Raw genomic sequence first — 13,756 nt, 5'->3', positions numbered from 1 at the left:
TTCAACCCAATCCCCCTTTCTTTGGACTATATTATATTTTTGTATTTTGGAGGATTATATTACCCATTACAAAAATTACAGCCTAATCCTTTTAAGAGCCTCAAAAAAGAGGAACAGGGTAAATCCTCTGTCACTCATTGTGCAATTGTTTAACATTAAATCGCACACGTGATCTGACTCATGTACATTTCAAGATGCCTTTCTCAATAAGTGAAATGAAATAGAAAATCTTTAGTCCTAAGAGTAAAAGTGGCTCACCATAAATAAGCTATAATGATGCTAGACTCAATGTGTTGCCGATGTTAGTAGCTCTGGATAAAAGTTTCTGCTAACTGAATGTAAGGGAGTCGAAGCCATCATTTCCCCCGTTTGGCTTAGAATAAATAACTCCCTTAAAGGTATTTACATTACTATTAGTTTCCTTCTTTTACACCAACACTTTTATTGATGTTTTAAAACATCTCTAAAATCTGAGACCATGGACTATAATTGTGTGACTGTTCACGCTGTTTTAACCTTTCTTTTTCTCCCTGATCTGCATTTTCACGGATGATGGAAAATTATCTTTATTTTGTCCCAAGTTCTGTAATGATTGTTTTTCCATATATTTCCTCAACTTGAAACCATTTATACTCGTTTCCCCCCTCTATGTAGTTAAAAGCAACATCTGGAGGAAATTACTGAACCCGTTTGATGCACTGGTTTCATTTAAACTTCCTGGTAATATGTTTGCCATGTGATCCCAGTGGCATTTGTTACTTAAAGCCAAACATAAAGGGTGTGGCACGTTTCTCTCTGCCTTGCACTCCTCTCCCACACATGCACGCACATGCATTTTAGTGGGTAGACACGGATACTTTGTTCCAGTGCTCACCACACCATATGTGTCGTTTCTTTACTTATTCATGAGGTGTTGGGTTGCATGGCTTGTAGGTAGATGACACTCCCTTCTTCCTGCAAATTGACAAGAAAGGACATGCAGAGGCTTTTGTGTTTGTGACTTCATGACGTATCAGCTGCTGAATCTGGTTTGGCAGGATTTCTGAGGAAAGAGAGAGAAGGCAGAGAGAAGCGGAAAGAGAAGGGAGCTAGTTTTCCTCTTTTTCTACTTTTAACTTTGTCGCTCTCTAATTCTTCTTCTCTGGAAGGTCTGGACATAGTGGGTGTCCGTGTGACGTCTCAGCACCAGGTAAGGTTCAGTTCTGTTTGTTTTTTTCTTTTCTTTTACTGTCTCTTAAAGTTAGGACTGAACAGTAAACAAGGAGGAGACTAAAAGCAGATTGTTTAAATTTTCCACAAGCTGAGTTACAGAGCACTTTTTCCCTGCATTTTTACTAGAAGGTTCAGAGGGATAAGTTCAAAATAAGTTAGTTAGACCAAATAATGGAGGACAAAAAGACGAGACATTTCCTTTTGTGATGACTAAGCCATGAAAAATTCAACAGAACGAATACACTTCACAGCCAGTCTAGTGAAAAACAGAGACAGAGGAGTGGTTAACTTAAGCATAGCTTTCAGCATAGCCACCGATGATACATTGCTGAAATGTTGAGTGTACGTTTGTTTATTAAGGAAGTATTAATTAAAACTCAATTGAATTAACATGGACAATCAGTCACAAGATGAAACAATCAACTTAATATTGTGCAGTTCCTTCTCTTGCTGACGAGTCAGCAATGAGTCCAGGAGAGGTACAAGGCACCAAAATGATAGCAGCAAATCTCAGTTTTTTCAGTGTTGACTTGTTTTTATAACAAATGCCGCACATGGACAGTCTAACTGACACTCAAAATCGTCACCTTGAAGTCTTTGTTATGATCGTCAAACCATCAAACCATCAATCCATCAATCCGTCTTCTCATCACACCAATGCATTCTGTATGTGCAGGTGAGATACGCTCCCAGCATAAAGCCCAGGCAGGAGCGTACCCCCCCTTTTTATTGGGTAGGAAGTGAGGTACACCTTTATCAGGGCGCCAGTCCATCACAGGGTCAAACAGAGATCATGCATACCGGAAACCTACAGTCCATTCAGAATAATCAATTTACCTAACGTGGAAGCTTTGCGCCTGTGGAAAAGCCGGAGATCCTAGGGAAAGACACCAACTCCACATGGCGAGACCCCATTTGAGGGCTGTATGAATCTGGCCGAGAACGTATTTCAGCTTATGAACCTTTAACAGGGTTCTTCTACGGATGGTTGAATAGTCGTCGTTCGTTTTTATTTATTTCGAACATGTATGAAAAAAAAAACAAGAAAAAAAGATAAGAGAAACAAATACAGGTGGGCATTCCATCACATAAAGAAAAAAAAACCACATCAAAAAACATATTTCAGTTACATGTTCGAAAAGGAGTGGGAGGAAGTATAAACTTATTTAATCCCACCCTCTTTCCACAACTAAACATAAATTATATGCCTGTATTTATGTTTTATACTATACACTAATTTGTATAAATAAATATATATAATTTTTACAAAAATAACCTGTTTAATACCAAATGTAAGCTCTATCAAAAATATAATATACAGTAACTATGATATAATATAATATGACTATGACATAAATATAACTATGATATAAATATAATATGTATATCTATACAAACATACAAAGACAACATGACGAAATAGCAAAACTGCTGATCTTTAAACACAGTCTTCACTTTTGTACCTCAAATAAACCATTTCTTTATATTTCTTCTTAAATTGTTTTATGTTTGTACATTCTTTTAACTCCAAATTCAAATCATTCCACAGTTTAATTCCACAAACTGATACACAAAAACTTCTTTTTGTTGTACGCACAATTAAAGATTTGAAGTTTAGGTTTCCCCTTAATTTATAACCCCCTTCCCTCCCAATAAATAATTTCTGAATGTTATCCAGTAGGGAATGATTTTTTGCTTTAAACATTACTTGTGCAGATTGAATATTAAAGTTGTTTTATTGACTAGGGTGGCGGTTGAGTCTTCACTTTTAAGATCTTTCTGGGCATGTAGCAACAAAGTAGATTAAGTGATGCTGGAAACTGTTAAACAGTATTACAGGACCATTTGATTCTAATCAGGGGATTGTATTAAACTCCATGCTGCTTCCAGGGGTTTATCTGCTGCCATCTTTACCGCAGATAAATGATGCTGCCCCGCAATAGACCAGGCCACCGTATGATGTTTCTCCACAGTCCAGCTCTGAATCCCATGTGTTCATACTTTAGCAGTATGAATGTGTTAGCTTTAAAAAAAAAAAAAAAAAACATAGTCAATATTAAGTTTTCAAGAATTTGATCAACAGTTATTCTTTTGTGGGACACAGTTTTACACAGTTTTGAACAAGGTTCCAATGTAGCTGAGAACAGGTGTGTCTTGAACAGGTGTGTCTTCAACAGGTGTGTCTTCAATCTGGACTTTTATACACTTTGGGCCTGATTTACTAAAGGTTTGCGTGCGTAAAAACGTGTGCAAACTTGACATCACCCGCAAACCAATGTGCAAGCTGATCTATTAACAGCGTGCAAAGAGGACTGCGTCTCTCAAATGAGCAAAATAGCACACGCTGTTCATTTAGTACTTTTGCCCTGATGAATAATCAATATGGGGCGTACCCGCCAGAAATCGCTAAATACTGGGAGGGGAAAATGCAAATAGGTTCATTTACCACACGCAATGAGATTTACCAAGCCAGAAAGTAATTGCGTGGATTGTGATTGCGTCTGTATTTAATACGTTCGAAAGGAAGGTGCTAATCTGCCCAGCATTACGCACTGATGGCTGCTGTTATTGTGGCAAGGAGGCGACATCGCCAAAATCAAATAATACGCAGAGAGAGAGTCTTTATTCTGTTGCATGCTATTTTAAAAATGGTTGCACAAGTTTTATTAAAGGCCACTTTTTCTTTAGTTCTTTGCCTTATATCTTGCCACCTTCTTTTAACCTCATCTGCTGTTCTTTTTGTCTTACCAACTGCATTTATTCTATCGCAGATTTTCTCCCATATTGCGTTTCTTTTGGTAATGTTTAAATTTCTTTGCTGTAGTTCATGAATGTGTTTATTTGCCTCTTCCACTAATATCTCTAACTCCAACTCGTCAAATTTCATTTTGCGCTTGCGACTATCCTGCTTTCCATCCAGACTCTCCATGGCGCAAACCGTAAGACGCAACACCTCATTTAAATACTGCGGTTTGCACCTGTTATCAATTGCGCAAGCATTCTTAGTTGATCACCCGCAAAACACACAACAACAGCATGTGCAAACTTTTTCAGTGCACACGCAATTTAGTACTCTTTATTTAGGATCTTAGTAAATCAGGCCCTGAAAGTTTCAGCTGATCTGAGACTTTCTGGGAGTTTGTTCCAGACATTGGAGCATAGAAGCTGAATGTAGCCTTTCCTGGTTCTGATTCTGGGAACTGATAAAAAACCAGATCCACATGACCTGAGCGGTCTGGAAGGTTAATACTGGGTCAGGGGTTCCTGGACCATTCAGAGCTTCATAGACCAGCATCACTTTAAATTCTATCCTCTGGCAGACAGGCAGCAGTGTAAAGACCTCAGAGCGGAACCGATGTGGTCCACTTTTTTGGTGAGACCTCGAGCAGAAGGGTTCGTCAGTAAGTCTGCGGTACCAATGATCATGTTGGCAATTCACTGGTTGTTCTTCTTTAACCACTTTGACTGTACCGCCCAAGATGAATGTTTGTTTTGGAGATGCCTTGATCCAGCAGTCCATGTGCCACAATCCGCCCTTTTTCAGCAAGTAATCCGATCAGATTGCTACGGATACTTCGTTCAGGCTGCCCCTTGAAACCAGATTTCAAATTGGCCTTTTTTTATTCATTCAATAGAAAAACACAAGGCCTTACAGCCAAGAATCCATGCTGCTACAAGCAGAACGTTTTAGAGAACAGATGCAGAAATTGGGCATTTGCTGACGCTTTTTGGGAAGGATGCCCTGTGTTGTATGAATACTCTGATGTTTTCATATGCAGCAACAATCCATCATGCAGATAGTTACATATTCTATATATATCATATCACATATCACCTGACACATTCAAGTTTGTGCTTGAAAACCTGAAGGGTTTCTCCACCCTCCACATCAAACAAAGCCAGCAGATGAAGAAAAGTATTCACAGCTCACTCCAGAAACACACACACATTAACATAATTCATGTGAAAGAGAGAAACCACTGGAGCCTGAAATACTGAATCCTGCCCCACTGACTCCTCACAGTGAGCCATGGTGATGGGTTGACGTGCTGACACACCAATCTCATCTGATTACTTGAACAAAAATACATTTTAGTCCTTCTTTGCAGGTATTTTTGATATAACCAAGCATTTGATGAAATATGAAATGTTTATTGAGTTACCAGGGGTTTCAGTAATATGGCTAAAGGATCAGAGTATTCTGCAAAAACAAAAAAATGCTTGCTGGGTGAAAGACAACACAAATACTGAGACATAGTACATAAGACAAGGTTTTATAATAATGAACGTAGTCTCGGATGTGGTCAAAAAAAAAGTCAGTGAAGCTCATATGAAAGTAAACGATTAAGTTGGAATTACAAGTTTAGAGTGTTAACAGAGAAAAGTCCTCAACTTAGAGTCATCGTTGTTTTCTGAATTCCAAATATTTTTCTCTCGTGTAAACACAGAGAAGCCGCCCAGGCCTGACGAGAACGTTCCAGAAGCTGTAAGGATTTCATTGCTGCCGTTTCTCCCTGAACCCCAGAAGTTGTGATTTATGTTTCCATAAGCTCAAAGCTCCTCCTCGGGCCTCTGAACCCCCACATCCATATACCATCAATCAGGAGGATACAGTGTGTTGATATGGTGGTTTTATTATGTAAAAACATCTGTCATCTCGAAATGGAAATGGCCGTAGTTAACGTGTAAAATGTTCTATTTGTCTAGAAAATAGGTAATTAGTGTAGCTGACTGAATGAGTCCCTGCTGGCTGTCGTTCACATCATGTGAAGTTTTAATCCGTCTAAAACATAAAATAAAAATATTCACGTACACGTTTCCACATCAATAGAAACTGTTTATGAAGAGACACACTCAACAACGGCTGAATTATCTCTATTTCAAGGGAAAACACACATTTCGAAACACACCACACAAACACAGCAGTATCTTGGTAACGTAACCTCAGGAACAGCCATGTGGCGGGAGGATTATGGCTGGAGTTACATTCACAGCGGATGACTCGGCGGCCGGCTGCTTCATTCATGAGCGTCGCCACCCACGCATGCAGGCTAGTGTTCACAGAAACACACTGCAGCTGTGTGCAAACTGGGTAGAGCTGTGTTCAAGAACAACTGTGAGCCTTTTAAAAACATGCAAACATGTAATTGCACTGATATCGTAAGTTAAAAATAATTATTATTGTTATTTCATTGGCTCTATAATAACTGGAGTAATTGGGAATGAGTTGAACTGTATTGCTGAAATGCCTTGAGATGACATCTGCCGTGATTTGGCGCTATAGATATCAAGCTGAGCTGAATTGAAATGGTGCCCAAGTTAGACAGCCGGCTCAAATGAAGACAGTTGCACTGTACTTTTTTTAACTATTGTATAATCTTTGCCCCACCCGTTACTTCCTCAAATTCCTAAAGCAATCCCGGGCCCCCACAAGGGGGGGCGGACACAGGAACAGTGGAGCGGGATCTCTGTACAGATAAATAAATCAAACAGACTCAAAAAGCAGGAACAATTTAATGTGTGAAAACAGATGCAGGTGCATCTGGATAGCACAAAACGAATTAAACACGCAGACAAATAAATCATATTTTTTTAAAAAAGGAATGAGAAAGTGTGAGAGAGATCAGTCGGTTTGGAGTGAATAGAAATAATCTATGCAGGCTTGCCATTTACAAACAAATTTAGCTGCAGTGCCCATTGCCGAGTGTATTATCTTTTCTGATTTAAGATAAAACATGACATCCTTAAGCAACAGAGAAATGGATGGGGGTTTGGGGGATTTCCAGAGAAGAAAAGAAATATGTATATAAGTATATACAGAGACATAACCCGCCAACCAACATCCCACCCCACCCATCCCATTCCACCGACCCACACATCAGATGTCCCCATCGACAAACGATAAGAACATCCCTGCAGGCTCCAAAAGGGGAAACTTACAACTTTGTAGCTGTAGGCAATGCTTATTAAAGGATCTCCGGCAGAGAATCGAAGGTCAAGCTTAGCAAAAAGTATATAATAAAATCTTGAGGCCAACAGAGCAGCAACAACAACAACAACAGCAACAGAAATGCAGTATTACTGCAGCAATCAGAAACCTGGATCTATGAGGGTATGAGGAAACTGGACCAACATGTCTATGATAAAACACAATAAACCCAAAATTGTGAACAGTACCGGTAATGTCACCATAAACATTCAACGTCCAGGAAGAAATTAAATCTGCCACATCTGCGTAATTCAGTTACTCTACAAGAGGGTTGGATCAGACTCGAACATTTTGGAGAAGTCATCCAAGTCACCCTTCCATTCACGATAGGGACGAACAGCAGCAGTACCACTTCTTTTCCATTTTACATGCTTTTGGTTTAATCATGCAGATATGTGAATCATACCAGGGAGCTAAGCTAGTATGGTTACAGACCCTCTTTCTCAAAGGAGCAACTGCATCTAAAGCTGAGTCCAGCAAATCTTCAGTGTTACTGACATGAAACCATTATCTGCAGAGGTCATAGCCCTCAATTGTTTACAGTAACTATGTTCTACTCTAGAAAGATGAGAAGTGATGGCCTCCTTAAATTTAGCAATAGCTTTATCGGATAAACATCTGTGAATACAGCCAAAAAAATCATCGGCTGCCCTCTTCCCTCACTGGAGGACTTGCACAACAACCTCTGTATTAAAAAGGCAAAACAGATCACAAAGGACACTTCACACCCCGGACACTTCATTCCTTACAGGTTATCTCTGTTTGCACTGTTGCCCTCAGGTAGACGGTACAGAGCAATAAAAACAAGAACAACCCGTTTTAGAGATAGTTTTTATCCTACAGTTGTAACAAAACTCAATCTACTCAAAAACAAATAAGCGCCAGCAGGGAGCCGGTACACTACCACTAACAAAGCTGGCTCTCTGGTTTCCATCTCGGGAGTTTTAGACTAAGTGGGGGGCTTTTGAACTTATTATAATGGCATTTAAGTTTGGATTTTATTTGAGGACTGGAGTTATACAGTAGAGCACTGCTATTCCTCTGCCTTGGCCCGTGCTTAGGGGAATTAAAATATCCGGGCAGTGTTGATTAATTTAAACTAACACACTCTTCCTTTCTGATAAAGAGAAAATATAACTCCTGGTCTCAGTAATTAGATTGCTTATCAACAGAGACTTGGAGCTTAAAGATTGTATATTTCAACATTTCAACATTTCAACATTTCAACATTTACTGTAATTGCCTTCAGCTAAGAAAACAAATACATCACTTTTGCCCATTTATTTTGTGCTAAACTAAGCTAACTAGTAGCTAAGGCACTACCTAGTTGGAAAAAAGATAGACAATGTGTATTTTTATCAAAATGTTCACTACCTGCAAGAAGCTGCCAGATTATCGAACCAAAGGAAGCAAGGAAGCAAAGAAACAAGTAATTCTCTATGTCTGGCAGATGGTTGGGACTGTCTATCACTGGCACTTATTGAATCTACAGGCACATTTAGAAACTACATACATCAGTCATATGACTCCCATGGGCCAACTTTTGCCATAGTGATACATTTCTTAATGAGATATGACATGCAAGGCAGCGTACTAGAAATTTTACTGCAAGTGTGGAACATCTGGGTATTTAAAAAAATGTTTTTAAGAATAACACAGAGGGTGCAATTGCCTACATTCTTCATAAAGGATAGTACTATTCAATTCTGAAAACATACAATACAGACCAAAAGTTTGGACATTCTTCCCCATTTGTTTGAATGAGAAGGTGTGTCCAAACTTTTGGTCTGTACTGTATGTCAAACAACGAAAGCCATTTTCAAACCCACATACGTCGTAGGCCAGTGTGCATACAATGCAGTGTGGAATTACTGGAAACTGGTCTTGTTAGTTCTGTGACTGTGTTGGCCCTTGGCATTATAGGATCTAGTATGTGTAATAAAGGGCTAAGTTGCATATTTTACATTTTTCCAGGAGTAATACATGGATATTCTTCACATGTTGCAGATTGTGCAGTTCCAGACTGTGATTGTCTGCAAAACTGTATACTACATTTTGGGATACATCTCTATGTGCCAGTGGGATGCAGTTTTGAAAATGGACTTTGTAGTGACAATAACGAAACAGAAATGTTATCTTGTGGCCTTTTGAATGTCATAAGAATCAATTTTCCTTTGTAGTGTGACTACAAAAAACAAAGAAAAAAAGAACAAAAAAATCAATGTATCTGCTGGATAAAGATAACAGTATCTTTATCCAGTATCCAGTATTTTTATGTACATCTACAGTCACATTTAATCAGTGAGAAACATGATAATATTATTAAACTCTTATGATAGTTATGATTTAATGAAGTTCATTTTGTCCATGGCTTTACAATTCAATTTAGTGAATCTTTTCATCTGACAAGAATATCTAGGTTTTTTAAATACCTGACATGTTTCGGTGATTACTTCCACATTCATCTTATGATAGTTTATTAAGCATAAAAAAATCCCCATGTATCCGGTCAGTCATGAAGACATGAAAATAAATTGTTTCCCTAAATGCTTAGTCTTTCCTGGCTTCTGCGGCTAATATGTTTAATTTAAACATTATTTCCCCTCTTCCTCTTTTTCACAGTGAGCACTTGTCTGCCTCCTGGGCCGCAGCAGCCGCAGGGATGAACTGGTCGGGGCTGGAGAGTCTGTTGAGTGGAGTCAATAAGTACTCCACTGCCTTTGGGAGAATCTGGCTGTCGATGGTGTTTGTATTCCGTGTGCTGGTGTTCGTGGTGGCAGCGCAGAGGGTGTGGGGCGACGAGAGCAAAGACTTTGTGTGCAACACCCGACAGGTAGGATCCACACAAACAAACCCTCAAATGTCATTAGTTTCTGGAGGGGAAACGAGTTACACAGGGAGAGGGACCCCCCCCAACAGTGTACCAGTGTTACTGATGAGATCTGAAATCTGCCTGAGTTCAGGCATTTGCAACTCTATCGTAGACTGTATGGAAATCCTATTCAAATTATTTTACAAATCAACTTGCCATTCTTTTTCTTTAAAAAAAAGGAGGGGGGGGTGATGACCATGGACACTATGCACACCATCATTAATGGAAAAACTGGAAACCTAACCCATTTCTGGTGCAATATTGTTAAATCAATTATTTTACACCATAAACTATATAGAAATAATTGACCATTGCATCACCAGTTGGCCGACGTCTTCTCCATTTCAGCACTTCAGCAATATGAATGTATGAATGAAATAGAAGATATTCTACAGAATGTATTTTATACCCTAACTCTTGTGTTAAAGAGCATTTTACTCCACGTGTCATTTTCTGTTATAAGTTAGATGTGGGACTAAAATGTTGAACATTAGTGCGCCAGATAAGGCGATTAAGCCAATTAAAGGTTCATTCACTCATTCATTTATAAACTCCCCATGTCGTCAAGGCTCGTGGGTGACTTGGCGCTTTAGCCCATAGAAATGTTCACAGGGTTATCATTGTTTACTTTTCAGCAATACAAAAGTATTAAAAAGCTTATTTATATCCCCAAATGGGTATCTCTTTATGGCAGCACAGTGATATATCTGTTTCATATGTTATCATCTCATGACATTTACATCAGCAACATGTTTTACTTTGTTTCCAGCCTGGCTGCGCCAACGTCTGCTATGACCACTTCTTCCCGATCTCCCACATCCGTCTGTGGGCGCTGCAGCTGATCTTTGTCACCTGCCCGTCTCTCATGGTGATGGCTCACGTTAAGTACCGTGAGGAGCAGGACAGGAAGTACGTAGCACTGCACAACGGCTCTCATCTGTACGCCAACCCCGGCAAGAAGAGAGGCGGCCTCTGGTGGACATATCTCCTGAGTTTGGTCTTCAAAGCTGGATTCGATACATCGTTTCTCTATATTCTTTATCGGATCTACGATGGATACGACCTGCCAAAGTAATGCTGGTAACGTATTGACTCTCAGATAAGACCAACAATGTTCTCCGGTGCTGATAACCTGCTCTGCTCACTCCCCTCAGGTTGTCCAAGTGTACCCTGGAGCCTTGCCCCAACACCGTCGACTGCTTCATCAGTCGGCCCACAGAGAAGAAGATCTTCATGTTGTTCATGGTGGTGTCCAGCGCACTCTGCATCCTCATGTGCCTCCTGGAGATGATTTATCTTATCGGCAAGCGCATAGTCAAAGTGGTAAAGGTCAGGCAGGAGAATGAGAGGATCATGTTCGCCGAATCTCATGAGCTGAACGCCATCGCCCCTCCCCGCTCCCAGTACCGGAGGACCGATCCAACGCTGGTAGAGAGCAAGCTAAATTTAAGCAAGAGGGAGAAGATTAAAGAAGGATGTACGACCACGTTGCTGTAGGACTGAGATCCCCGACGCTGCGGGTTTGAGGCGACCAGTGGCCAACAGGAACAGGGAGGAGTTCTCATTTTAACTCCTAATACTCCTAAAAAAGGTCGTTCCTGCGTGATGTCGTCCACCTGAACGTGAAATACTCACGTCTCTCGCTTGGAGGCATCAGCTGCTTATTGGACTAGAAGCAGTTGGAGATCACTTGTCTGCAAAAGAGACTCACAAGGACAAACATTTGCGTCCTGCTGGCTTTTCCTGGATTAAAGCTATTTAATTAAATGTTCCACCATGCTGTAAATATTGTAAATTCATATCTTTTGCATTTTTAAAAACAATATTAACTGTTACTCTGAGGACATGAAATGTGTTATTTCTTTTACCAATAAGATTAAATTAAAGTTAGGGAGGTGGTGAGCAGTGAAATGTTACATTATCCTTTAAACGTTTACTTCTTGGACTATCGTTGCTCATTTAAATGTACATGTTTGCTATGACAGTCTCTGTTTTTAGAGTTTGGAGAGGTCCCATGAGACTTACTGGTCTGTCTTTTGGCATGGTATGTTTTGTATGTAAGTGTGTGTGTGTGTGTGTGTGTGTGTGTGTGTGTGTGTGTGTGTGTGTGTGTGTGTGTGTGTGTGTGTGTGTGTGTGTGTGTGTGTGTGTGTGTGTCCACTAAAAGGTTATTACTGTCCTCTGCTCCTTAGAAGTCATACTTTTCATTCAGTATTTCATTCAACACTTGTCGTAGGACACTCTCATGCTGCCCACCCTGCAGCTGGTTTGGCACGCCATCAAACAAATCCAGTTAGAAGGAGCAGCTGTCTCACAGTCGGTCATTATTTTCTCACTAAGAGCGTTTCTACTAACTCCAAAACTCTCAGCTCGAGCACATCATGCCAGACACTTTCTCACTGGCTGCAGGAGTCAACACAAGAGTCATTGCCTTCTGTCCGTCTGTTTACTGGCTGAATTCCAGAATAAAGAAAATAAAAAAAGAGACAATGAAACAAATAATTTTGAAAATTGTATCAGTTTGGCATTCCAACGTGCCATGAATGCAGAGGTGTCAAAAGTATTCACATTCATTACTCAGGTAGAAGTATAGATACTAGAGTTTAAAAATACTCCTGTAGAAGTTGAAGTATCAACTCAAGTTTTTTACTCAAGTAAAAGTATAAAGGTACTGGTTTCAAAACTACTACTAAGTAAAAGTAATGTAAGGGGGAAAAAAAGCCATTAAGGACAAAAGCCATTGAAAATGAATGCATCTTAGTATAATGCAAATATATTAAAGAACCATATATGTGTACTATTGAGCATTAACATGTGTTTCAGAGAGCAGGATATATGACTAGTTGCCTATAAGTATTGCAATGGTGCAAAAAGTCAAACTTCAGAGGCATGTTATCATTTATCCTAACCTTTATTGGAATGTACATCCAAGTTTAGTTGCAGGAATCTGAGGGAACGGATGTAAGAACAAAACTGGACAAGAACATCTGAAACAACCACAACCAAATTCACTCTATCCTGATGGAGCAATTTAACTGGATAGTTTTTTTTAAAGGCCGAAATGAAATAGAGTAACAAGGCTGTTTTTAAAATGTAAGGAGTAAAAAGTACAGATAATTGCGTGAAAATGTAAGGAGTAAAAGTAAAAAGTCGTCTGAAAAATAATTACTCCAGTGAAGTATAGATAACCAAAATTTCTACTTAAGTAAGGTAACGAAGTATTTGTACTTTGTTACTTGACACCTCTGCATGAATGGCATATTAATCTTTTCTTGGGACTGGGATACCTGTTACCAACCAGCAGGGTAGAGAAGAGTAGACTTTTATTCATCTTTAATAGAAGAGTCAATGCTGTTACCTTTTTTTTCAAGCCAGCTGATTTCAAAAGGTGGATGTTGTAGTAACTAAAGAGTAACTATAACAGAACATTTCAAAATAAGGTGGAATAGGTTTTTAAGCAGTTTACAATATGCCAATAATTATATATTTTTAACCCTGAAACAAGTAAGCCTGTTAGATCCCTAAAAAGCATTAGAGATCCCTAAAATATATGTAGCCTATATCCTAGGACAGCCTTTCTCAACAGGGGTGTCGCGGCACCCTGGGGTGTCCTCTGACTGCTTTAGGGGTGTCTTCAAAAAATTACCTATTCTGACATTTCATATGAATGCATACATAAATAC

General features: G+C 39.4%; 1 protein-coding gene across 1 annotated transcript; it reads left to right on the top strand.

The window, feature by feature from the left end:
- The first annotated feature begins 842 nt into the window (after positions 1–842).
- gjb9a (gap junction protein beta 9a) lies at positions 843–13,254 on the top strand. Its single transcript, XM_061743692.1, has 4 exons — positions 843–1,189; positions 9,824–10,034; positions 10,843–11,144; positions 11,228–13,254. The coding sequence occupies exons 2-4, from the start codon at positions 9,864–9,866 to the stop codon at positions 11,568–11,570; spliced, it is 816 nt and encodes a 271-aa protein (XP_061599676.1). The 5' UTR covers positions 843–1,189; positions 9,824–9,863; the 3' UTR covers positions 11,571–13,254.
- Positions 13,255–13,756: the final 502 nt, after the last annotated feature.

Source organism: Cololabis saira, chromosome 16 (assembly GCF_033807715.1).
Source record: "Cololabis saira isolate AMF1-May2022 chromosome 16, fColSai1.1, whole genome shotgun sequence".
NCBI classification, from domain to species: Eukaryota; Metazoa; Chordata; class Actinopteri; order Beloniformes; family Belonidae; genus Cololabis; species Cololabis saira.
The sequence above is the reverse complement of the archived record's forward strand: the minus strand, read 5'-3'. Positions and strand labels throughout refer to the sequence as shown.